The sequence below is a fragment of the Alosa pseudoharengus genome, unplaced genomic scaffold (assembly GCF_046254945.1).
Source record: "Alosa pseudoharengus isolate Yale_2024_CS ecotype anadromous, Long Island Sound unplaced genomic scaffold, YU_APseudo_1.1 YU_APseudo_1.1_scf_1, whole genome shotgun sequence".
Classification (NCBI taxonomy): domain Eukaryota; kingdom Metazoa; phylum Chordata; class Actinopteri; order Clupeiformes; family Clupeidae; genus Alosa; species Alosa pseudoharengus.
The window spans coordinates 47,094,639-47,121,745 of NW_027468564.1; the positions used below are offsets into that span (position 1 = coordinate 47,094,639).

Sequence of the window (27,107 nt, forward strand, 5' to 3'; positions counted from 1 at the left end):
TTATGCTGCCACCACACACACACACACACACAAAATGAAACAAACACGTCTACCGAGACACACTGAAGACGTGAAGAAACTTCAAACAACTTGGATCCTCCAAGGGGGTATGTGGTTTAGTGACAAACCTGGGTAAGTTCACTCAGAGTAAGTGGTAAACCTCCTAATAGAAGAGCTGTAGAATAGATGGCTTCATTCTCCAAACAAAACAATTTCATAGGGCTCTCGTTTAGGTTTACCACTTACTCTGAGTACCACTTACCAAGGTTTGTAACTAAACCACGTGCTTATACCCCCAGAGCAATGACAAATCTGAAGCATTCAGTTATTTTTCTTGTGACTGCTGTAAAATTATTGACAGCAAACGATAAGCGTATCTATCTGGTTCTTCCCACACTTTATATTCCATCTGAAACATTTAAAGTGTCCCAAACCATGACTGACTACTGTGCTGTACACATGCTCTCTGAGAAATGCCTGTGGGCAACACCGTATGCATACCTGGTTGACGACTTCAAAGAATATGCCCAGGGTGGTGGCCGGGGTGAGGCTGCACACTTTCCACTGGGTCGTGCCGCCCACACCCATCTCCTGCAAACAGAGAGGTCAAAATGGAGGGTCAAAATGGAGACTCAGTCTCGTTCTCACTGGAGAGAAAAAAAAAAAACATATAACATATAAAAAGGACTCTTTTTTTTTTTCTGGGTGAGTTCAACTCCACTTACGTTTTCCGAGACGCCTGGCCCTTTGGCATTGAGAGAGACGCAGGGGCCGATAGCTCCGGCCACTTTCAGCTCGCGAGAGGTCTAGAGAACAGTCAAGCCGGTCAGCAGAGATATGGGCAGCCTTGTATTCAACAGCATTTGCTTACAGCATCTGATCATTGCCCCGGCAATAATAAAGCACTTCTTATGGCCAGTGGCTGTATAGCCTTATCTAAGCTTTACTGAGTAAACACATCATTGACATAGTCAGGAGTCCTGCAAATCCACCCAATCAATTCAATCTTATGAATGAATGACATAAAAGGGAAGTCATAGAAGTTGTCTCTGCTAAACAATTTAACTGAAGGAAAAAAAATAAAAATAAAACAACTATGCATTGCCCTTGGTGTCCTCCATTTTGAAAGAGAGAGAGAGAATCCTAAAGTCAACAAATGTTACTCATTAACCCAGAACAGGCCTGTGTTGGGTCAGTTTGGACCCCGCCGTGCGGCTGCCCTGTCATGGCTCACCTTGACCTCCAGGGTGGCTCCGAAGGCCATGCGGAACTCGGAGTTGTAGTCCTTGTTGAAGACCCGCTGAAAGGTCTGCTTGAACAGCGACGTGTTGAATGAGTCGCCCATCACAATGTGGCCTCTGCAACACAATGATGGTGGATGGTGTCAGTGGAGAATTCAACACAGTGTGCAATATGGGGGGGGTCAGAAATAAACACTTGTAATGTAGGGCATCTCAAACAGTGTGGGTCGAATTTGTAAGGAAACAGATAAGTCCGATTTCAGGAAAGTCAATCAATCAATCAAATCAATCAATCAATCAGTCAATCTGTCAACTAGCACAGAGCTGGGTTACTACAGGTTCCTAATCTTTAGTTGAATGTGTGCGCCTCACCCGGTCAGGTTAGAACAGCACTTCATCTCCAACAGTCCAGTCTGGTCCAGGGCACAGGCGTAGATGTCTATGCTGTGGCCATTGTCTGCTGCACGGTTAGACAGTGCCTCGTAGTACTGTGGACACACACACACACACACACACACACACACACACACACACACACACACACACACACACACACACACACACACACACACACACACACGTTAACATTAACATGCCATGCATAGCAGTTTGTCAAACTGGCATTCCAGTGTCCAGTGAGTACTTGGCCATCTTTGAGGCTGACCTTGGTGGCCTTCTTCAGGTGGCGGGCGTTGTCCTTCTGGATGTCGTGCCAGGAGCGGATGGGCGTCTTCAGCTCGTCCCCGACCACCATGCCAGGACCCTGGGTGGGGGGCCCGCCGGTGAACAGCATCACGCGAGCGCCAGTGTTGGGGAACGCGCCCTAAAGAGAGAGAGACGCAGGGGTGCTCAGATTTAGGCATCCGCAGCTCAGCTAGGAATACTACACATGGAATAACAATATTGCATAATGTGCATTTGTTTTGTACAAGTGCGTGTGAAATTAATTGGACATGACGGATGAAATATGAAATGCAAACTTGTCGGAAAAAAAAAAAGAATGCATTTCATATTAAATGCATTTCATAAATTGGATATACACATTTGTTTATGTGTTTTGTGAAGGCATACATATACTTTTGCCACTATCTCCAACCCATCACAATAAAGCTTGTTTAAATTAAAAATGGAGCCTCTAAACTGTGGCTTCCCTGTTCAGTACAATACGACCAAGTATATCATTACGATGAGAGACAAGTGATAAAGAGCAAGCTAAGGGCAATGCAGTGGTGGTGAATGTGACCCGGAGATGCATAAGAGAATAACCCATTTCACAGACCACAACTGAATACACATATGGTCAATGACCATGATGTCATAGCACACCAATGTGCAGTGTACTCTAAGGAAGCAGATGATGCAAATATAGAAGCAAATATGTGTGTGTGTGTGTGTGTGTGTGTGTGTGTGTGTGTGTGTGTGTGTGTGTGTGTGTACTCTAAGGAAGCGCATGATGCACATATAGAAGCAAATTTAGAAGCAGTCCCAAAAGATACAGATCAGCTGTGTCAACAGTGCTGCAAAACATGACGTTCTGACTCAGGTCGGTCGGTGTGTGTGCGTGTGTGTGTATTACGTAAGTAAGTGCAACGTGGTTGAAGTGATACCGAAAGCAGACTAAGGTCAGAGCTGCAGGGAGTGAAGTGCCACGAGGGCAGAAGCTGTATCTAACACTGCTGTTATCAAGCTTCAGAGTACAGCCAAGGAGGAACACACACATCTGCAGTGTGTTACGAAACAAATATTGATTAGCGACTTGGAGAGAGGGAGGGAGCGAGCGAGAGAGAGGGAGAGAGAAAATGTGGGGGAAGGTTCCGATGCAAACATGTACAGACCAAAAAAAAAAAAAAAAACAAATAAACTATTTTTTTTTTTTTTTTTTTTTTTAAACACACACACACATTACATGTTGAGAGGAATAGCAACTCTCAAGTGAAACTTAATGAAAAAAATCAATAGACAAATGTGACAATACAAAAATGACTATTTTTGAGAGAGACATCTCTTTTGATTGTCAATGCTGAAAAACGTATCTCTAAAAGGCTTTTCTGAACCCCAAACCTCTAGTCAGCTACCTCACTCTACTACAAAAAGCTGAGCCAAATCCCAACTCACGCACCACAGGATCATTCATATTATGTGTGGCTCACGCAAGTCTGTCCGTAAGAGTTTAAAGGTCAAAAGTTGGCAACCCTTAAAGGGTGTGTGGCAACCCTTTACCTCCAGCAGGCCAACGGCGATGGAGAGGGCGACTCCGGTGGAACGCAGCGGGCGTTTGCCCTGGGGCACCGGCCACGGGTCCCTCTGGAGCTCGCCCAGCAGGTCGGTCAGGTTCATGTCCACCTTGTGTACCGGTTGCAGGAACCTGTAATTTAAGGTTAATAGGCCATACAATGTGGTTAGGGCAGCAAACGTTGGCAGTTGGAGAAGAAAGGGTTAATGGAATGGCTTCACACAGTAAGGGGTTAGAGTCACATCCAAACATGCTTCCTCTAATGCTGAGGGTGTTTTGGGGGGGGGTGCTATGGGTGACCTCACTCTTAACATAACTATCTGAAGTCATGTGTTTCTCTCACTTCCCACAGCTCAAGTTAAAATGCTGGCGTCATAGAAAACAAAAATGTCAACCAGCAAATGTGGCAACAGATTCTGGTCATATGAGAGAGAGAGAGAGAGAGAGAGAAAGAGAGAAGGAGAAACAAGAGAGAGAGAGAGAGAGAAACAAAAGAGGGGGAAACAAAAGGAGTGAGAGAGAAACAAGAGAGAGAGAGAGAGAGAGAAAGAGGGTGAATGAGGAAGGAATTAGAGGAAGCGGACGGTGCTCTCGTGACGTGTACCTGCAGGAGGCGGCCATGTCCGGTGGAGCGAGCGGTCGCCCCTGCTGCCCCGAGGCGGCCGGCTTCATCAAGCCCAGCATCTCCTGATGACCAAACCAAAACAAAGCCCCCCGTTAACACACCACAACAAACACAGCCTCTTCACGTCAAATATATGTCTAAATTCCCAACAAACGCAAACCAAATCCCCAACAACAACAACGCTGAATAACTACATAAGGATTTTCAATGCTGAATAACTACATAAGGATTTTCGACGCTGAATAACTACATAAGGATTTCCGCCATGGCGGATGCGTTGGGTACCTGGATCTGCTTGGGGGTGAGCTCCTTGGTGCCGCGGAAGACGTAGCTCTTGGCGATGCCCTCGCAGCTGAGCTCGTGCACCTGGACCATGCGTCCGAAGGTGATGAGGCCGACCAGGGCGTTGGGCGGCAGCAGGCTCAGCGACATCTGCAGCGACTCGCGCAGCGCCTGCAGGTCCTCCTCCTCCAGACATGTGTCCACCACGTACAGGAAGATCAGAGGGGACGCGGGGCCACGCTGGGAACGGACGGAGACAGAGGAGGGTCAAAAAGCAGTTTCATGGTACAGAATAGAAGAGAATAGGACATCTTTATTGACTTTGTACAGTACAACCAAATTTCTAAGCGACAGATCAGAGTCACAAATAGGGATTTGGTTACTGGGTTGTTTAAAGAGAAGGTGTAGAATGGACAGAATGTTGTAGAATGCAGCATATTGCTATTAGCAAAAATGCCACAAAGTCCAGCAGAGAACATGAAACATACCATGAATACTAAGGTGATGTGTTTTGTATGCTTTGTGAGTTTCTTTTTTTTTTTTTTTCAATCATTCTATGACCTTTCAGGAAAAAAAAAAAAAAGTCATACGCTGATATCCATACTACAAGTCACTGGTTCTCCCAGCAAAATATGAATCTATGACCATGGCAGCATAGTGCTTGAGACCGTTTCTTAAAATCTGAGCTGTGCACCACTATGGTCCCCACTCTAAAGCCCAACAATGGTCTTCATATGAAAGAAAGTGACTATTTTAGGGTTTGCTCATTCACAAGACCATCGTGCATTTTAGATGGGCATGGAATTAACCTTGACTAGGACTGCAGAGAAAAAAAAAACTAATTTACCTAACACTATGAGCAGAACGACAGCAGATCACATATCCAGCACTATGGCCTAATCCCACTGATAACCTTCACATACATTCTTTCTTCTTTTTTCTATGGAGGCCCCTGATGGCCTGCAGTTATCAGCCAGCCTCTGGAACAGTGGCAAAGGTCCACATGTGTTCTCCTGTGTGCATGGGTGAGCATGTATGCATGTGTGTGTGTGTGTGTGTGTGTGCGCATTTGTGTGTGTGTGTACAGTGTGCAATCTGTGTGTACAGTACAGTCTGTGTCTGTGTGTGTGTGTGTGTGCTGTGCACGGTGTGCAGGTGTGTTTACCTGCACTATGTACTCGATGGTGGAGAACTGAGGCATAAGTTCAGCGGGCTGGTTCACTTCTGAGATGCCAGCGTACGATGGAGGGAACTGCACAGAGGAGCAGAGGAGGGGGGGTCAATCCAGACAGCCCAGTACACTTACCAGCAGTGCGGCCAGATATCACAAGTCAGGCATTATGAACTTTGGACAGCTGGAGGAATTTCATTTGTGTATCTAAAGTGATATTTAGGCACAAGGAAGCTGCTCCGTGCCAAACAGTAGTCAGGGAAGTGTCTTCCACTGAGGGCATACTTACTGGATTTCTTTGGAAGCAGAAGTTGCAGGCCCATATTTTGGCTCGGAAGTCCACTTGGCTACAAGGCAGAGTGACAAAATGCAAGAAAACGATTAATAAATAAAAAAAATAATCACTTTCATCATTAGGAACAGATAAAAGCACTATGGGCAGATCAAATAGTGCAGCTAAGGTCTTGTTAATCAATTTACAGACTGGGGAAATAGACTGAAGATTTCAAGAGTGGGGGATGGATGAGTGATCCCCTTTAACTCAACTGAACATAACCAAACACACACACTGACGACCGTTTGGCCTGTGATAAAGGGGCCTCTGAGGCCCCGTCCACACGGAGACGCTTTTTGGGTTAAACGCACCGGTTTTGCTTCGTCTTGGCCGATCGTCCAAACGAATCCTGTAAACGCACTGCCCGAAAACAGCACTTTTTTGAAACCTGGTCCCAGGGTGGAAAAATCTGAAACCGTAGCCCTTGTGAGTTTGTTTGGACGGCGAAACCGCAAATGCGTATTGATGATGTCATCGCTACACCTCAGCTGCCCTGGACTTACACTTATAGTATTGCCTAACAATACTAGTTTTGATACATGACATTACCTACGATTACACTCAGTAGGATAAAGATCACAACTGGTGCTGCGCGACTGAACAGTGTTTTTCCCGGGTGTTTTTTTGATGCATTCTAGCTACGGTCAGTGACACGAGAGAACTAGTCAGAAGTTATAAGTGCGGTGTAAGTTTAAATTAATTTGTGCGTAGTGCCGGTGTCATTCATTTATTTTACATGTCTTACAACCTAAATAAATGCATTCATAGTCTAGTGAAGTCAGATATGAGCATACAAAGATGCTTAGAACTCATGTTAAGCCTATGGTAGATGCTCACTAAATGCGAATGCGCGATTTGATGCAGGCAGTGATAGCAAAAACTAATGTGAATCGTGGACGGTCTATCCTATCCTATCCTACAACCAAAGAAAGTAAAGGAGATTATTTCTACCTGCGTTAGCCAAAGGACGGGACTGCGCCCTTCACAAACCGTAAAAATGAAGTTTAATAGTTTAGCACAGTTGGAGGGCAGGATAACAATACTACTCAGTACTTTAAGGTTTCATCTGATGGTTTTACGACAGACTTTTGTTTGGGTAAAGTGAGGTTCAGCCGTTAAAACCAGTACAGTGTAGTTGTGCATGTCTCAATGTCTCAACACAATCACCAGAATTGTGTACATGCCTCAACTGCAAAATGGTCCAAACTCCTTTAGGGGTCGACCAATTATCGGCCGGGCCGATATTTAGCATTTTTATAATAATCCGTATCGGTCATTTTCCCAGCGATAAGCCGATATTGAAATGGATAAAGAATGAAACGCGCTACTTTGTCTGTAAAGCGTCTCTCACTCCCTGCAATTGACCGATCCCAAGCCCCTCCTCCCATTGTCAGTCCCATAGTTACTGTTGCTAAGTCGGACAAGTTTGCAGGAAAGTGTGCGAGAACGCGTGTTCAACATGGGGACGCAGCACCCCCATTTAGCCGAGTGCAACAGTATGCTGGATTTCTGGGCGTCAAGTAATATTGATATATTCAAAAAACAGAGGTCAGAAAAGCCTTCAGTATGCAGATGGACACATTCACAATGTCCGCTGTTATCAACGAGGTGGAACACCACAAATTGAGGACAAACCAATCCGGTGTCGTGGATCTTATGCATGTTAACTGGGGATAAACAATTAGCACGTTATCACGAGCAGGTAGTTTACCGTATTTGCTGCAGATGTGACTCTGATTCAATAAACAGGTCTGTGCAAAAATATGGTGTCGACGTGTCCATAACAAAATCTAACCATATTTCGAGGATTAATAAGACGGGACCAAGTGCTGCAGATCCAAGTTCCCACGCAACTTAGGAGAGTGACTAGCCTGTTATAAGCAGCTCATGTTGGGGTGGAGAGATAGCTTCTCTTCGGTAGGCCGATAGCCTACTTATTATTTTGAATGGCTGCTTTAGAAGGAAGAGTTCAAATAAACATGATACAAGTGTATTGAAAAGAAACCACTCCGAGTTCAAACCCATATCACGCATGACATATGTTTGTAGACGTGATTTGTCTTGCACTAGACTTCATCAGTGCCCGCTTATGCTATAATTAATTTAAACATAGGCAATGTAGTAGCCTAGTTCTAATATTGGCAATTTCGAGACTGCATAGCCTATATAGCAAGGCATAGTTTTGAATTTGCACGATTCGATCTTTAGAAGACATTGGCTATCTCGTTCAGCCATGCAGTAGTAGGCTATTATTGCGTTCATGTGAAAAAATGATCGTTAGCTTATTTCTGTGAACAGTCTTCTATCCCAAGTTAAACATGGCAAGGTAGCAAAGCTGAAAGTAGGCTTATTCTTGTTGTGTGTAAGGCGATACGTGATTGAAGGTGTAGCCTTTTGCGCGTCTTTCGTATGAATGTGCGAGTTCAGTTCCTGCAAGGTAGGTATAATTTTTTGCGTAGGCTTATGTTGTCGTTTCATCAGTGGAAACCAGATTTAGTTATGTTTTTGTGTGTAGTTATGAACACAAATAAAGGCAACATTTTCGTACACACTCAGATTTCTTTACTGAAAAGTAGCTATCCAAAGTTATGCAAAGTTAGGCCTTTGCTATGTGTGTTAACGTTTCACACGGTCAGGATATCGGATGTCACTTCTACAAGTATCCCAGGCTTATCTTTGAACCTTTTTGAGCTCTTTAGTTATTTAGTTACTTAGGCTACTCGCAAAAGAAGCATTATAGCATTCGCATAACCGGCGTATTGTCATACAGAATGGACACTAGAAAATTCAAAATTGACCGAGGTTGACCGAGGTCCTCCGAAGTCCTCATTGTGACATAGTAAAAGGGGGCGGGGCTTGGGATCGGTCAATTGCTGCTCTGTGGCCGAGAGCATTGTCCCGCCCACTACACCGTCTGATTTGTTAGTCATCACGAATGCAGCCAATCAGGATCGAAGACTGAACAGAGAAAGTTTAGGATTCTCACTGAGGCAGACTGACTGGGCTTCAGCTGTACGGAGCTATTTTTCGAAGGTAGCCTAAGGAAGGTACTTTACATTGCTGAAGTTGCAATGAATCACGATCATCTACACTGAAGTTACAAAAATACCACTTTGTAAGCTATTGTCTCTTTGATCCGGATCAATAAGTAAAGCTCCCACTTCCTTAATTTAGCGAATTTCCGATTGATGCACGTTAGTGATATGCTGTTTGCTGTGTTGCAATGCTGTTTGCTGAAGTTGCAATGAATCACAATCATCTACACTGAAGTTACAAAAACACCACTTTGTAAGCTATTGTCTCTTCGATCCGGATCAATAAGTAAAGCACCCACTTCCTTCATTTAGCCAATTCCGGATTGATGCACGTTAGTGATATGCTGTTTAGCCTACTAGTTACAAACTCGGGTGCTGCGCGTCGCGAGTTCTTTGCCTCCGACTCGTCCATTAATTGTGAATGACGGGACACCTTGGCGGATGTTATCCCTTAGGCCTACATAGTAAAAAAGTCCTAAATTATGCGATATCGAGCGTCAAAAAGTCTAGTTGCTCCTTTTTTAAACGGACTGTCAGAAAAGACCAGGCAGGCACCCAGGGCCAGCAGTAATTTAATCCGACCTGAAGTAAATCGCGGCATGAGCTGGCTATTAACGTGCCTTTTAGGCTCACAAATGTGTAGCTTAAAGCCTACATATGGACACAAATTGCATGCTTAAATAGCCTAAGATCTATTTTAAAACTGTTTTGTTAAACTATTTAACCGTAACACTTGCCATCACGCATGCACCTCTTCCTCTCCCTCTCTCGTGCACTCACACACAAGATGGCAAAGCATCCTCTTTGTGACAGGTCCCTTAACATAGTTAACAAGCCCATTGTGTAGGCCTAGTCTATGAAAATAATTGCCATCACTCAGCTCTTGGATTAACATCATACACAGGATTTACATTTGTGATGCAAGTTGATAGACAATTATGTATCAAAAGAAGAAAGTAAAGTTTGCATAATTAAATGCTTTTGAATGATTTTTTTGCAGCATATCGCCTTTAGGCTACTATCTACCCTCCTTTTTGACAACTGATATATCGGTTTTACATATCAGTTATCGGCCTCCTGTTTTGGTAATAATTGATATCGGTATCGGCCCTGAAAAAAACATATCGGTCGATCCCTACTTTAAGCTACCATCAAACCATGGCACTCTGTGAGCTTAAAGTATTAATCGTGAAGTTTTAAGTAAACAAAAACCTCCATGGCAGGAAAAACATCTGCAACATCTGTACGTACATGACCAGATACACTTATGCAATCATGCGGAACTTGGATTTTAAGTAAGCAGACCCTCAATGGCAGGTAAAACATCTGAAACATCATCAGCACACACAACCAAATAGCACACAACTCTAAGATCTTCTCCTCACCAGAGCGGGTTGAGCACGGCCTTGCAGTTGGCGCGGCTGCACAGCACGGGTTCGTACTGGACGGGCGGCAGGTCGGGCCGCTCCTTAAGCGGTGTGAAGAGGCAAGAGACAGGCACCACCAGCCGGGTGGCCTCCAGGCGACTGGACGGCCACAGGTTCCAGCTGAAGCGAGTGCCGTCGCGGTCCTCGTTCTGCTGGATGAACTCCTGGTAGGTCATCGAGGCAGCCTGCTGCTGCTGCTGCTGCTGCTGTGGTTGCTGTTGTTGTTGTTGTTGCTGCTGCTGCTGAGCGTCCATTGTGGTGAGAGCAGAGAACTAAGGATGGAGAGAATATAAAGAAGAGAGGGGAGGAGAGATAAAGACAAATGTTGTCAGTGAAAGAGGGACAGAGAGAGAGAGACAGAGAGATGGACTAAGTGTGTCTTTGTGAGCCTTGGCCAGACACTCAGAACAAAGCTTTTCTACGTGCTGACGTTTGCTGCCTGCTAGACACACTGGGTTGAACAATGGAAAAAAGAGAAAGGTGTTGACTTTGTGCGTCACTCTGAACTTGTCCAACATGTTCTTAATGCGTGTGACATGTACGCAAGAGGCCAGGCTATTTTTTACCTTCCATTGATCTCTTGGAATGCCAGGAATAGATAGCAGTGTACAGATATTATGAAACTTCCTATAAGGTGTTATTCTTAGTTACACTAATCGAGGTACTGTCAGTTCTTGCACTCCTAACCCCTTACATCACATGGGGTGAACCAGAAACTGCAGCAGATATCTTATCTGGAACTCCAAAGGACACGACAAGCATACCTGCTGTTATCCAAGGCAACTAGCAGCAGTGATCAATTATCTGATTATTCTGAAACATAATGCTGAAGTTGACAATATTGACAAGCAAAACTAACTTATAACTTCAAAGCAACCATACACAGGGAAGAATAAATTTTAATACAATACACACATCATAGGTTGGGCAAAGTTAACGTGACATGTCATAGGTTTGGGCTACTCAGCACTTGTACTAAAGTTAACCCTGAAGTTCATATCAACATCCATCACCACATCACGCATCTGAAACAAACCATGTCAATGCAGACGTCAGTAATTCAAAACATAGAGACGTATTTATCGAGACCAGACCAGAATGATGACCTGACTCTTTAAAACAGCGGATGCTTCTCAGCCGGTATCTGGGTTATTGGCTAACGTTAGCTGGTAGGGTCGGCGAAGAAATGCTAACTATGCTAACAGTTACTATGAAGCTACCCGGTACTGCCTACGTTACAGACGATTTAATTAAACCTTACAACTAAAAGCCCGTCTGCCCAATGCCTTCTGTGAAACCAACCTCAAACTTAAAACACGGGACCATAAACCTAAACAGTTAACGTTGGAAATCTAGCAGTGTAGCAGTCAATAAATGAAGCTAGCCAAAAAGCCATCAAGCTAACAAGCGACGGTTCACTGGGCTAATCCGGGGTTTCGCCCAACCTGAGGAGCTGGCCTAGTTCAAGAGGAAAACAGTTTGATGCTCATACCTGGGATGAATCCGTAAATCCAGACGGCAATAAATAATTAAAATGTAGCTTATGTTGTATACCAATCACATCTGCACTAAAACAAGCAGATGGGCAATGAAATTTCGGCTGGCAACTCCGCTCAACCGGGCTCAACCCGACCGGTTTCTTCTCCGCTGTGGAATGACGTGTTACTACACATTCAGCAGTTTACTATTGGTTCCATGTTTCCGAGACGTCACCAAACGCACTCCTCCCACAAGCAGACAGAGAAGCTGAAAATCGAGTTTCCCTTGATACAAATGTTTCCATAATTATTTATATGTATGTAGTATTCTTTTTTGTATTTCTCTACGGTAGGTAGTTTTTTTTTGTTTGTTTGCTTGTTTTAAATTTTAACTTAGTAGCTTAGTAGCTTTCTTTTGGCTTACATAACGTAGGCCTACAGGCCTAGACTAGTGCTTCATTGGAAATTCATTATAGGCCCTTGGATTGTGTTATTCATTTAACATTGAAATGTAAATGTGTAGGCTACTATGACTGAAACTAGATGTACCGCAGAGCGGTACAAAATATGACCGCCGCCCAGTCCAGCACATTTTTTCCACAAAAAGAAATCACGCTGAAAGGCCTATATGATTCTAACTGTCTCACTAAATTGCATTATCCACACTCAATTCTCACTGGTATCTGCTAGACAACAAGTCCCAAAACATGATTAGTTCATAGATTTCACATGTAAAATTCATTTTATACAACCCCACCTCCATCTTGCCTGTTCATAATTCTGAGAAATTCTTGATTGTTTGTGTTATGTTTATGTTATGTGTGTGGGTGTGTGTGTGTGTGAGTGTGTGTGTGTGTGTGTGTGTGTGCGTGCTTGTGTGTGTGCCTGCGTATGTGCCTGTGCATGGAAGCGTACATATGTCTACTGTGTGAGTATATGTCATACGTATGATTACTGTGAATGTGTGTGTGTGCGTGTGTATCTGTTTGTGCACATGTGTGCACATGAAATGGGTTAACATGACCCCTGGAGGCAAATATACGGAAAAAAAATGGTCATCCTAGGCCCTACAGTTCTCAAGATATTCACAGAGAACTGTGTCTGGCCTACCCTCCTTTCGGGGGGTCCAGTCCAGCGGGGGGGCTACAGATCAAAACGAAAAATGACGGTTCCATGCTATCCATGTGGGGGTACATGCCCACCAAGTTTTGTGTACCCCGGTCTTTCAGTGTCCCGGGAATCCTTGTTGGTGTACGTCACTAAATGTACACATAAATTATTTTATTGTAAGGCCCCCCATGAACGAAAGTACACAAAACTTGGCATGCATTCGGAGGGTGTCATAATGATCCTACACTTTCAATTTCGTGCAGTTTTGACCATGTCAACCAGAGATATTGTGATGAAAACACCTACATTTTTGCTTTTTAATTTTTAACTAGGTGGCGCTATACATGAAATAAGTGGTAATGGGATGGGTTGACATGGCCCCTTGAGATCAACATACAAAAAAAAGGTGGACCTCCTAGGCCCTACGGTTCTCGAGATATTCACAGAAAACTGTCTCCGGCCACCTACAGGCCAGTTGGTGTATAGTAACATAAATTAATTTATTGTGTGGCCCCCCATGAACGGAATTCCACGAAACTTGGCGTGCATTCAGAGGGTGTCATAATGATCCTACACTTCCAATTTCGTGCAGTTTTGACGATGTTAGGTCACAGATACCTGCGATTACAACACCTCATTTTTACTTTTTTGGGTTTAACTAGGTGGCGCTATACATGAAATGAGTGGTTATGGAATGGGTTGACATGGCCACTTGAGATCAACTTACCAAAAAAATAAATGGTCCTCCTAAACCTTACGGTTCTCGAGATATTCACAGAAAACTGTGTCTGCCCTACCCTCCTTTCGGGGGGTGCAGTCCAGCGGGGGGCTACAGATGAAAACGAAAAACGATGGTTCCATGCTATCCATATGGGGTTACATGCCCACCAAGTTTCGTCTACCCCGGTCTTTCAGTGTCCCGGGACTCATTGACAGAAATTTGGGCATGCGAAAAAAAAAAAAAAAAAAAGAAAAAAAAAAAATCTGACTAAACCTATATGACCGACCGCTTCGCTGCGCGGCGGTCATAATTACCACCCAGCTAAGATCAGTTCCTTTGTCATTCTGTAGATGGCACTGTTTCACCATCAACGTCTAGCCCCCCAGGAGGGTGGGAGGGTGAGAGGGAAAGAGAGAGAGAGAGAGAGAGAGAGAGAGAGAGAGAGGTCGATACTGCAGTCACGCTCTCTCTCTTAACCAGTGCACTTGCCGGAGATGCTGCTGTGCACCCTCCCCAATACCTTGGTGGAGAGTGCGGAACGAGACGAAGGCGTGCACATCAAGTGCCGGCGCAAAGCCGTGGATCCCCCCAGCCTGGACGCCTGATGCCTTTGATGTTGTCTTGACATGCAAACTCGGAGGAACTATGCACGCGCTGAGAAGGTGTAAGGAGGAGCCGGGTGTAGCCTTTTTCACGTTCAACTAACTAAAAATCCTCAGCTGTTGCTTAGGGGGAAAGAGTAGCCTAACCCCCGATAGCTATCGTAAGCTTGCGCTTTTCAGTGTGTTCCAGACCCGCCTCGGTTCGGATGCGGACAGATGTTGGTAGGAGCCCTGTGCATATTTTTCAAGTAGTTTGTTGTATTGTAGCTCATCCGTGCCCATGGAGAAAGCTACCCAGCCCCAGCTGCAGCTGTCAATATCCAAGGGGACGGAAAGTCCGGCAGAGGATATTGTAAATTTGTCGGACGAGGAGCTTTTGAAGTGGACCAAGGAGGAGTTGGTGCGGCGGCTGCGTAGGTCTGAAGCGGACAAGATGAGCGTCATTATGGACCACGCCAATCTGATCCGCGAGGTCAACCGCAGCCTCCAGTTGCATCTGAACGAGATTCGGGGGTTGAAGGTGAGGGGGCGCGCGCGCATTTCTCAAGGATGAGATCATAGTTTTTCAGGGGCACCTGAATGCGCACGGCAGGTTGAGTATCTCACTGTCACACTTGTAATCTCAGTGAGGAAATAGACAGATGAAGTGTTTGTGTGTGTGTGTGTGTGTGTGTGTGTGTGTGTGTGTGTGTGTGTCTGTGTGTGATGGGGTAGCCTACATGAGCAAGATAAAGGTTGGATCATCTTTGTAAGTGAATACACTGACATACAACTGTGAAATGTGATTAATTAACAATTTGAATCACCCAATTTCTAGTGAATAATTGAAGGACACACCTGTTGTCTGCATTCCTGAGAGCAGCAGGACAGCCTAATGATCAGCGCTATATAACACAAGCTCTTCACCATATTTCAGGATGACATCTCAAACACCCAACCCCCAGCTCTCTCTACAGCATATCTCGCATGTTTTTTTGAAGCATCGTCTGGCGATTCAGCAGGCAAACAGTTTACCTTAGTAGGACACTCCTCATTAAATCATCCACACAGAGATAATATCCAGGTTCGGCCGCAGCCTGCCAAGTTCCAGCGCCGCAGTGACGCTTGATGAGGAGGAGAGAGCATATACGCACGGGAGACTTAAACATCTTAACTGCTCCCTATACACCTGCTTTAAAAAAAAAAAGACAAGCTTCATTATAGAGAGCTATATGGTATCGGAGGGGCTAAGAGTTAAGTGCCAGGACCTGACTCTGTCAGCTTCCCTGAGATGCACGAGGGGCGAAAGTAGCCGGGCTGTGAGATAATTAGAGTAGAGGAGAGGAGAGGTCCGGGGGGCCAAGCGCTGACTAATGGGCGTGAATCAGAAGCAGAAGTGCTGGAGCCCACACCTTGAGAGATACGGGCGCATGTAGAAAAAAAAACCACACTAGACATCAGCCAGACCTCAGTGGTGCCTGGTACCTGATCTCCTCAACCCCCCCCCCCCCCCCCCCCCAATACCCTCCTCCTCCTTCCTGACCAGTCCGTCTTTCAGCAGGACACAGACGGGCGGTTTAGGTCACTGGATGGCTGTCTAGAGAGATAAAGGGATCTATGGACGGCTAGTCGTTAGAGCTGCCATACTGAACATGATGCAAAGCTTCAGGCTCTTTGGCTTGCATCGTTGGCCCACATCTCTGGCCTTTACTTTTCTGTTTTGTAGTATACTTTATGTTGGGAGTTATGTCTGAGCTGTACTGAGGTTGTGCAAGATTCTACTCTTCAAAGGAGCTTGCAGTGTAGAGCTGTGTTTCGGCAAGTACCTGGAAAGATGATATGATATGTCATGTCACAGGGTTTACGATCCAATATAGCAATTATCTAGGGTTTTGAAATCTCATAGTGTATTAATATTTTCTTAGACCTCTACTTACAACACAATATAGATTATTTATAAGTGTTGAGGGCTCTGTAGATCCAAGTGTTCTAACAGAGACCTTTTTTGCATTGACTGTCCCCCTTTTTTGGTATATAGGCTACAGTGTTTTTTTGTCCGTATACCCACTGTTAAATGGCAACGCATTAATAAAGGTAGGGCACACACTGAAAAACTGAACTACACTGCCGTCGTTGCTGTTTCCATGATCAATGACTGTCTGGCTCTCTCTCTGTGGCAGGACGTGAACCAGAAGCTGCAGGAGGACAACCGCGAGCTGCGCGACCTCTGCTGCTTCCTGGACGACGACCGGCAGAAAGGCAAGCGGGTGTCGCGCGAGTGGCAGCGCCTGGGCCGCTACAGCGCCAGCATCATGCGCAAGGAGGTGACGCTCTACCTGCAGAAGCTCAAGGAGCTGGAGCAGCGGCAGGAGGAGGTGATCAAGGAGAACCTGGAGCTCAAGGAGCTGTGTCTGCTGCTGGAGGAGGAGCGGCGCGGGGGGGAGAGGGGAGGTGTTGGGGTGACCGGAGTGGGTGGAGGAGGAGGAGGAGGAGGAGGAGGAGGCGTGGGGAGCGGGGGGACTACTGGACCTGGCTGCCGGAGCTCCATCGATAGCCAGAGCAGCCTGCTGATGGTGCCTGGTACGGGGCTCCTGATGAGGGATGTTGGCGACGGGAGCAGCACCTCCAGCGCCGGGAGCGCCGACAGCTCCGACCACCACCTCCACCACCTCCACCTGCACAAGCAGACCCTGCTGGCTGGAGGAGGAGGCACGGGAGGAGGTGGCGGAGGAGGAGGAGGAGGTGGTGGAGGAGGAGGAGGGATGATGGGGAGCAGCAGCAGCCCCGAGCACCTCCACAAGCCCAGGACCTCAGTGGGAGGCGGCGGGGGTGGGGGCTCGGGAGGAGGTGGGGGCGAGGTGTCCAGTCCCGAGCACTTCCCCACGCGCCACCGCAGCACCAGCCTGGACTACCCGTACACCCTGCCCCAGCCTTGCCGCCCGCGCTGCGGCTCCATCTCCGTGCCCGACCACCGCATGATGCGGGGGCTCAGCCCGGAGAAGTACAGCCGCTCGGGCAGCGGCAGCGGCGGCCTCGGCGTGGGCCGCAGGAGCCCCGAGCAGCGGCCCAAGCACGGCACCCACGACTCCCCTCTCCAGAAGCAGCAGCAGCAGCAGCAGTACCACCACCACACCCACCCGCACGCCCACCACCCCCAGCACCACCACCAGCACCACCACCACCAGCTGGGCTCCGGCCCCAGCAGCCCCATGGGCAGTCTGGAGTTCTTCCAGAGGCACCGGGGCAGCGTGGGCAGCATGGGCAGTGGCTGTGGCAGCCCGGAGCCCAGGCAGGGCTCGCTGCTGGGCACCCCCGAGCACCACAACAAGTGCGGTGGTGGTGGTGGTGGCGGTGGCGGCGGCAGCAGCGGCAGCCCAGAGACGCTGCGGCACCAGTACGGCGTGAGTCCCGAGCACGGCGGCGTAGGGAAGTTCGGCAGCCCCGGCCGAGACGGCGTGCAGCGGAGGCCGACGGGGGACGAAGTCTCGCCCCACCACAGGAGCATTTACAACGGAATGAACGGTGGGTCCCCGTCGTCTTCGCCATCAACCTCATCATCATCATCATCACACTGGAGGCCGCCCTTAATCTGACACACGGGCAGGTACAGTAGCTGAGCGATGTGGTGGAGATTAGCTGGTTTAAGGCAGGGCTGCCCTGCCCATCCACCCTTTCTTGATATCTGTATTAATACCTGTGTAGCATGTCAATCTTTAATGTGTGATGTTGGAATGGGCTTTAGAGATGACAGAATGGATGAACTGAGTATTTTACCTTGCTCTCTGATGTTAACATAGAAGCTATGCAACTTTGATCTGTCAAAAACATGCTCAGATGCTATTTTGTATAAGCCCATTTACAAGCCTATAATTAGACTGGGGAATACATTGGACCAGTTCAGCAGATATCTTCAGATATAAACGGTGTTCCATTCTATGTCTGCATTAAGGGTTCAACTAGCTGATTTAACATAATGGTGGAACCAAGTTCTGCAGAAGGGTGGGTTAGTATATCTCCGGGTGAAGGATTGAGTATACCTTGACTGATGGTAGCCAAGAATACACATTCAGGCCTTGGTATAGCAAAGCATATGATATTTCCTTTACAGTGATATTTGGACAGTAGAGGTGGCTACAATCAGGGACCTTGCCATTTTATGTAGATTTATTTATTGGATTATGATTTAATAAGATCACATAACATACTGGGACTGTGTGGTGTACAGTAGCTGCTCAGTCACACTTAGGGGTCATTCCGTGTGAAATCACCCAATTTCAGCACAATTTGGCAGGTGACCCTCTCCGAAAAAATCTGAAAAAAATCACAGGTGTTTGTAGACCAAATCCATGCATAGATCTTAAATAGTATATCTGGATAACTAATCGTTGCAAAACTACAGCCCTTTGAAACTTCAAGTCATTTTAAGCATTGTGGTGAACAATCCTTTTTGTTCAACTTCCAGCATTATTGGCTCTTTTGGTATTTCACACACATTAGTGAAACTATGTGAATAGAAGTACATTTTCCTGTTGAATTAAAAAATCCAATCGGATCAGACGTATCTTGTGTACTTTCCCCTCTGCAAAGCTCTGAAAATGGCTATAAATTCATAATGTGAAAAGACATCATCACTTTTGAGGGCTTCTCATTCAGAAAGTATGTGACACAAATTCATCAGATTTTTTTCCTACACATATATGTATTATAAGGTCCTGTCCATGCATTAACTTTGGTTGTTATCATTTTCATATTTTCAGAGCATTTTTTTAAAATTGGGCCTGATTTTCAAAAAGCCTGTTTTCATCTTCTCATTTCACCACGTGGACAGTTAACAGGATTTTTTTTTAAATTTACCATATATCATTCTGTATGTGAGGATCATCTGCCCAAAATGTGGGCTTGTTGCTGAGTTTCTTCATTGAGATAAGATTTTTTTTAAATATTGTCTATAAATCCACTGAATTTGTACTGGATCTGCAGTACCACTTTGCACCACATGTGGTGCTCTTTTAATACAATGGAAGTCAATGGAAGAGTAAGAGAGTCACTTGTTTGCTGCACATATCCAATCTAAACACACAGTTTATGGTTCATAGTTGAATTGGTCCAAATAATTATTGCAACATGAACAACATACTACTCATACATAAATCTTATTTAAAGAAAATAAACTGATCAAGTAAATTATACACACATAAGACTGACTGGTCATCATACATGCAGCAAGAGGATTTAATTACCATCTTTGTAATGAGTTTTCTACACCAGCTTTAACCTATCAGTGCCTATGTGAGTACTTTAATAATTACTAGCCAACTGGTTAGGCAAAGTCTATATCCATCGTCATATGCATGGGATGCAGTCCTCTGTGATACATAGACAAAGAGTATCAAGATGGAGATCAGTGCTTTGTCTCCATGTGATCTGGGAAAGAAGTTGGAAAATGAATGTCATAAAGGAACATATTCAAGAAACAATGGGTTTCTAAAATTCAGTTCATCAAGGTATTTCACTTGATGAAGATGACCATGTGTGTTTTCATCACAAGTATTCATAACAAGGTTTGAGGACTCGTGGATCCAAGAGGCATTTGTAAAAAGATGATAAATCGTTAGTATAGATTTTTAATGCATCTGACAATGCACTGAATTTTAGAAACCCCTTTTTACTTGAACCATATGAACCATAAACTGTGTGTTTAGATTGGATATGTGCAGCAAACAAGTGACTCTCTTACTCTTCCATTGACTTCCATTGTATTAAAAGAGCACCACATGTGGTGCAAAGTGGTACTGCAGATAAAGTACAAATTCAGTGGATTTATAGACAATATTTGTAAAAAATCTTATCTCAATGAAGAAACTGAGCAACAAGCCCACATTTTGGGCAGATGATCCTCACATACAGAATGATATATGGTAAAATTAAAAAAAATCCTGTTAACTGTCCACGTGGTGAAATGAGAAGATGAAAACGGGCTTTTTGAAAATCAAGCCCAATTTAATAAAAATGCTCTGACAATGTGATAATGTTAACAACCAAAGTTAATGTATGGACATGACCTTATAATCCATACATGAGTGGGAAAAAAATCTGATGAATTTGTGTCACATACTTTTTGAATGAGAAGCCCTCAAAGGTGGTGATGTTTTTTCACATTATGAATTTATAGCCATTTTCAGAGCTTTGCAGAGGGGGAATTACACAAGATACACCTGATTTGATTGGATTGTTAAATTCAACAGGGAAATGTACTTCTATTCACATAGTTTCACTAATGTGTGTGAAATACCAAAAGAGCCAATAATGTTGGAAGTTGAACAAAAAGGATTGTTCACCACGATGAACTATTTAAGATTTATGCATAGGTTTGGTCTACAAACACCTGTGAGTTTTTTCAGATTTTTTGGGAGAGGGTGACCTGCCAGCCACTGGGTGATTTGACACGGAATGACCCTTAGCCGACTGAGATAGCATCTGCTTTGGTGCCTCTGTTATTCTATCAGTGGAATCACTGTGTGATAAGACTGCCTTTAAACTCAAAAGATAAAGATGCAATGCATCACAGTGATCTTATATCCTGAATTATTGAACACGTCCTCATTCAGTAGCTCAACCTGAGACTCTGCTATGAATGATTGTTAGCCTGTCTGACTGAAAGTGGAGGCCATCTCTTCTCTGGCATTTAGCGGGATTCAGTGGGAGTGCAGTAGGAGGCTCAGGCTAGCTGAGGAAAGCGACTCTACGGAGGTCTTACGGCGCAGTGTCATTTCGAGTGACTCATTAGTCAAGCCCCTCTGCCTTTAGACACACTCCATTAAACCTGACATGGCGTTTCAGATTAAATGTTTTATCAGGGGGGCCAACGTGAAATTGTGGTTATACAAGTGACTTTATGACTGCCGCTGATGCTGCCTATAACTTGCTGCTTGGCTTGCGGCGCAAAAGACAGAGGATCCTCTGATGCAGAACCTTTTACGTGGACACTTTTACTAAAAAGGTTTCCAGTACAGATACAGTATGCTGTATCTATTTAGTTCCAGTATATGCTCTGTGGCAATTGAATCCATGATCTGTTGTTCGCACGTTGGTCTATCAATTGCTCAGCAATAACACATTATCCCACGATTCAGATCTTCTTCTTCTTCTTCTTCTTCTTCTTCTTCTTCTTTTTGTGTGGAAGAGCAATAGCTATTGTCAGAACTGGGAGGCAGTGGGGATCCCCCTTTTCTAATGAGCTCATTTCAAAAAGCAGAGAGAGAGAGAGAGAAAAAACAAATATGTGTGAAATAAGATGCTGGCTCTGCTTCCATTGCTGCTACTGCTGCTGCCACCCTCCACTCTGACTTGTGATGCCATTAATTATTCCTCTCCAAATATGCCGCAGCCTCACCTCCTGTCTCCTCAGGAGCTAGGCGAGGTTAGCGTGTCAGGAGAGAGAGAGAAAGAGAGAGAGAGAGAGAGAGAGAGAGAGAGAGAAAACATAAGAGTGGGAAGAGAGAGAGCAAGTGGAAGAGAAAATGAAAGAACGAGGGGTGAGAAGGCCTGACGAGTGTTTAAATACCCCACGGCGGCTTTTGAGGCCTTCTAGCTGAGGAAACTGCTGAGTGTCAGGGCGGACACGAGCCACATGACGTTCCCTCAAGGTGAAATATGTGCTTTGCTTTGCACTATTTTTTTTTTTATCCCACTTTTTTATCACCAAAAAATAGACCCCATCGTGAGCAACTGGCGTTTTGATGTGGAGAAGCCATATGTTTTATATCAATTTGAAACCACAAGAGGAAGGCCTGTGACTTTTAACAAGCTTAAGCTACTACAAAAGGTGCTGTTCAAATTAAGAGAATACCTTTGTGCTTTACCTACCGTGTAAATGAAACCAACCAGGGTTTAAATGTACAGTTTTTAAGTATTTGTTTAATTAAACTCAAATCTATCTCACCATCTAAATAGCAACAGTGAGCACAAACAGCTAGTATTAGCTTCATAGCTGCTGTGCTGTAGCCTGATGCCGTCATACTCGATTCTTGGCAGAATTTGAGTCTGATACTGCTCCATTGGGACGTGATCATGGGGCGTGTTTCAACCGATACAGAGGGGGAAATGCCTCTGCACTCAATTGAATAGACCTAAGCAATGGGAGCTATGAAATAGCTTACCGTGAGCTGTAGGAACCATCTCCACAAATGACTTAATATTGTTTACTGGTCATTATTGTTGCGCTGTCAATATCTTGTACAACACCCGATAGCATAATCTAAGACCACAAAATACATAGCAGGGTAGGCTAAAACGGAAAAAACGGATATTTCCCCTCCTTCGTTTTTTAAAAATAATTCCGTTCACACCAGCGTTTTGGTTACAAACAAAATCAACAAAGCACGCTCAGATGACGAGGCACTGTTGCTCATCTGTCCATATTCTTACAAAGCCCAATTTGATTGGTCCAAACAGTTCTGGTTCGGGCATGGTTGCTCCACAACGAAACAATTCCAGACCGAACTTCCCGACCTAAAATGTTGTGGGCGGGACTAGTTCGGCAGGCATCCAGTCTAGCTGTGCTGTGCTTTATGCAGACTTGGGGATTAGCTTGGCCAGCATGCCCTTGTCCTTATAACATGTGCTCTTCACTGCTCATTAGTCTTCTCTCTCCTCCAGACAAGGTTAGCGCCAGCTACCGCTAAAAGGGACTCCAGTCCTGATCGAGGACCGTGGGGTGGCTCTGGTGTCGTCTCCGACCCTCTTTAGTGATCGCAAGACTGTTAGTCAGTGTCAGAGACAGTGCTGGGGTCAGTTACAGATACAGTTACATACAAACATAAACACACACACACACACACAGACACACACACATTGGCGTGCACACACAAAAGCATACTCTCAGTCTCCCTCTGTCTCTCTCTCTCTCTCTCCCTCCATCTTTTTCTCTGTCTCTCTCTCTCTCTCTGTCACCCATGCACACACACACACACACACACACACACAAACTCTCACACACAGGATACTGTAGGTCTGTCAGTATTCTGCAGAGCCTGAACTGAAAACACGTTACTATCCACTACTACACCTCTACAATCTCATGGGAGCTTGCCCTTAGAGGTTGAGAGAAGCATGTCGGAATCATGTTTCACTAGTATACTAGTTCTAGTTTATTAGTACTAGTACTAGTTTATTAGCATACTAGTACTAGTTTATTCTCTGAACAGGAACACCATGGATAGATATCGTAAAGAAAGACGTATGAGTTAGGGAATAGGCCTAATCACTCCATTATCCACATATTATGGAGATCACATATATTGATCCACAAAGTGTCCACATGTGTCTTCAGGCTTGGCTGTAAAGTATGTGGCCACAGCGCTCCTCTGTGAACAGCGGGGATTCCCGCGTTACGCCACCACTGGGTCTTTTGTCCCTGGATTGGTGCATGTCCAGCTCCAAATCACAAAATACAATTTCATGTTGACGAGGGAATTAAATTCCTATGACAAACTCATTGTGCTTCAGCCCTTGCTCGCCAGCCATGGATTATCTGATAAGAGGTTTTGGGGGAATTATTCATGTCATTTTTTTTTTTATTCCATTGAAGCATGGGTCCTATTAATGGAGCGACTAATGTGTCAATAAGGCTACTACGCTTTTAGTCTGGCCACAGTTCACCCCAGCAGACGTGTCTATAATAAGTAACAGTGTTGGAAGACATTGGAACGATTCAATACCTAAATCCCTCATCCATTTATTAGTTTGTTTATTTATATATTTATTTGTGTGTGCTGAAATCCATAATGGAAGCCAAAGAAGACTAGGCTCCTGCTGTGCTTTAATGCTGTCGTCTGTTGCTAGTTTTTTGGAGTCCTCTGAGCCATGATGTGTTTATTTATTTATTTACTTACTTATTTATTTATTTATTTATTTATACCACTGCTGGTCAATACCTTCTGAATGACTGAAAAGGAGATTAATTATACATGCTGTGCAGCTTGCTTAGGATAACAGCTAACAACTGATAAAAACACTGATAAATGCTCCCTATAAAATGGCATGATAAAAAAAAAATGCATCAAAGTGCTCGCCACCTAAGAAAAGCCTTTACACTGAAATGGATGTGTGGAATGAAGTAATCACCCTGTCCATATGTCTGTCCATCTGTCTGTCTGTCATCTCCAGCCAATTAGCACGTTGTGTTCAGAAGCATGTTGTGTCATTTTATTGCTTGAACAACCTTTGAACAACCTTTCACCAGCATCACAGATTATACCTTTATAGGCATTTTTTTTAACTTTTCTTCTAGTGAAGATATTTATCAAAGACACTGTTTTTGCTACTGTGGTATGTTCCTGACTCTGCTGAGATGCGGACTAAGTGTGCTTGCTATATCCAGGCCTCAGTGTCTGAGCACAGTTTTCACTAAGGTAATGAGGCTATACAGTCTGTTGCTATAAAATTGTTTCAGAGTATTACTTTTTAAAAAAGGATGTTGTGACAGTTGGTTCTTCCACCCTTTTGGGGGCCATTTTAAAAGCACAGGTGAAGTCTGTGTCCTATTTGCAGATGCCTACCCTTGCATCGAGTGCAATGGCATCTTCTAACACACATCCGCATAACATGCATCCCGTTGTGTCACACAAACAAATTCCCCACGGCGCACTCTGCAGTGTGCCGCTGTCACTTGTCTCGGGGTCCTTCTGCTGACGCTGCGATGTCCCCGAGGCGGAGTGGAGCCGGCCAGTCGCCCTGGTGATGGGCAGTGCAGGGCCTCGAGTGAAATGCCACTTGCTGGCACATTAATAACTTGCTATGTGTAGTCCACATTCTCCAGGATGGAACTCAAGCAGGGGGTGGGGGGGGTGTTGGGGGGGGGGCTCTCTGGGAAGGCAAAGGTGTGTTTGGAGGTCTAGAGTAGCCCCTAGTCACTGCGCTATTCAACATCTGTCTCTGTTCAGAGCTCGACATCTGTCACTGCTATAGCTTAGTGTTGTGTGTGTGTATGTGTGTGTGTGTCTGTTTGTGAGTGATAAAGTGAGTAAGTGAGTGTGTGTGTGAGTGTGTGTGTGTGTGATATTTCATTTATGATCATACGCATAGGAGTGTGTCTATATTTTCTTATGTAAAGACAGATCTGTGTGTGTGTGTGTGTGTGTGTCTGTGTGCCTGCCTTTCTCTGTCTATTCTGCAGAGCCTGAACTGAAAACACGTTACTATCCACTACTACACCTCTACAATCTCATGGGAGCTTGCCCTTAGAGGTTGAGAGAAGCATGTCGGAATCATGTTTCACTAGTATACTAGTTTATTCTCTGAACAGGAACACCATGGATAGATATCGTAAAGAAAGACGTATGAGTTAGGGAATAGGCCTAATCACTCCATTATCCACATATTATGGATATCACATATATTGATCCACAAAGTGTCCACATGTGTCTTCAGGCTTGGCTGTAAAGTATGTGTGTGTGTCGGCCTGCCTTTCTCTGTCTGTATGAATGTACTGAGCAGATCCACCTAGAGCACATCCATCCACTTGTCTCTTGCCCTCGTCCTTCTCCTCTCTCTCCACTCCCTCCATCTGGAGTTCCCTCAGCAGGGGCAGTGGGGGGTGGAGGTGGTGGAGGGTGGTGGGGGGAGGAGGTTGAGGTGTGGTGTGTGTGTGTGTGTGTGTGTGTGTGGGGGGGGGGTGTGTGTGGATGGTGTGCAGAAGGAGAAGGAGAGCGTTGGTGCCTCTTGTCTTTCTGCCGTGGCCCGACCCTCACGAAATACAACCCCACTGAGACGCGCCGGCGGCTAAATATAGCGTCTGAGGCCATGCGGGGGCTTCGCTTCTCTGTTGTTTACCTTTCACGTGCTTCGCCCCCCCCTCCATCTTCTCCGGTATAGAAAGCTGACATACATGCACAGATAGGAGCCACCATTGTATGAGCCAGCAATGTGTCACCTCTCCCCTGATGTTTGCTATGACTCTACTTTAAGTGCTGGAGTGGGTGAAAAAAGGCTTCTTCTGGTTCAAATGCTGTAGATTTGTTTGGGGTAGGGCAGTGTTGTGCCAGTGCTGTTGTAATATGTTCCCTGTTGATTTGTCTGGCTGTCAAAACAAAGGCTCAGTTTAAAAGCAGTTTATTACCTTTAAGTATACATTCTGACGTTTTTTTTTTTTTTTCGAGAATAAATCCGCTCATGGCCTTGAAATGGCTTAAATGTAACTTTAGACCTTCTTCCTTATTCCAGGAACTGGGATCTATCTGGCCCCGCCCCCTCTCCACACACTGTTGACTGACTACTAGCTGCTGCAGCTGACACTTTAGCCAGGTTGTTTTCATCTTTATGAAGAATGGTCCCACCCCCAGGCACTCAGGATTGGCTTTTTTCAGGATTGGCTTTACGACGCACCGATGAGATTGATCGAAAACATAAATCCAAAGCAGAAATCCTCGCTCATGTCTTATAAAACAAAGTAGATAATACAGACATGTAGACAAGGTTAAAAACGTTTCACCATTGGTGGTCTTTAAACATTGGCGAAGCAGGAGAACAGAGGTTTTGGGCTTAAAACTACAGAGGTAAAGGTGTGCAGAAACCTTGCAAATCCCAACAACACACCCAGTTACCTTTGATGAACGTTAACTGGCGGTCCTTTACCAATGTAATCGATAATATTGTGCTGTAGAAGCTTTTCCAATAATGTCACAGGGTATTCTGTTCTGGACCACAAACTTACATAGTGCATAGCATGGATGGGCAGTGACAATGGCTGATGTCTTTCTCTGTCTTTCTTTTGACCATACACCATTAAAAAAAGGATCAGACGATGATAACTAGCTCTTCGGAAAAAAAGTGGCAAATCGCATGTTGTCTCAAAATGTTGTTTCAAAAAA

General features: G+C 45.0%; 2 protein-coding genes across 2 annotated transcripts in view; one reads left to right on the plus strand and one right to left on the minus strand.

Annotated features, from left to right (window-relative positions):
* Positions 1 to 11,990, minus strand: part of sec23b (SEC23 homolog B, coat complex II component) — a 16,309-nt gene extending 4,319 nt beyond the window's left edge. The window contains exons 1-13 of the mRNA XM_076290010.1: positions 11,841 to 11,990; positions 10,307 to 10,620; positions 5,842 to 5,899; positions 5,547 to 5,633; positions 4,385 to 4,621; positions 4,079 to 4,161; positions 3,462 to 3,606; positions 1,906 to 2,064; positions 1,614 to 1,729; positions 1,235 to 1,358; positions 726 to 806; positions 502 to 591; positions 1 to 5 (exon numbers count right to left, since the gene is read on the minus strand). The exon at positions 1 to 5 is cut by the window's left edge and continues 102 nt beyond it. Of these exons, the coding sequence (XP_076146125.1) occupies positions 1 to 5; positions 502 to 591; positions 726 to 806; positions 1,235 to 1,358; positions 1,614 to 1,729; positions 1,906 to 2,064; positions 3,462 to 3,606; positions 4,079 to 4,161; positions 4,385 to 4,621; positions 5,547 to 5,633; positions 5,842 to 5,899; positions 10,307 to 10,602 (1,481 nt within the window). The 5' untranslated portion in view covers positions 10,603 to 10,620; positions 11,841 to 11,990. The remainder of the gene's footprint in view (positions 6 to 501; positions 592 to 725; positions 807 to 1,234; positions 1,359 to 1,613; positions 1,730 to 1,905; positions 2,065 to 3,461; positions 3,607 to 4,078; positions 4,162 to 4,384; positions 4,622 to 5,546; positions 5,634 to 5,841; positions 5,900 to 10,306; positions 10,621 to 11,840) is intronic.
* Positions 11,991 to 14,539: 2,549 nt separating this feature from the next.
* The window catches only part of ccdc85al (coiled-coil domain containing 85A, like), a 30,279-nt gene continuing 17,711 nt past the window's right edge, over positions 14,540 to 27,107 (plus strand). Inside the window, exons 1-2 of the mRNA XM_076270651.1 lie at positions 14,540 to 14,779; positions 16,419 to 17,760. Coding sequence (XP_076126766.1) covers positions 14,540 to 14,779; positions 16,419 to 17,760 — 1,582 coding nt within the window. The remainder of the gene's footprint in view (positions 14,780 to 16,418; positions 17,761 to 27,107) is intronic.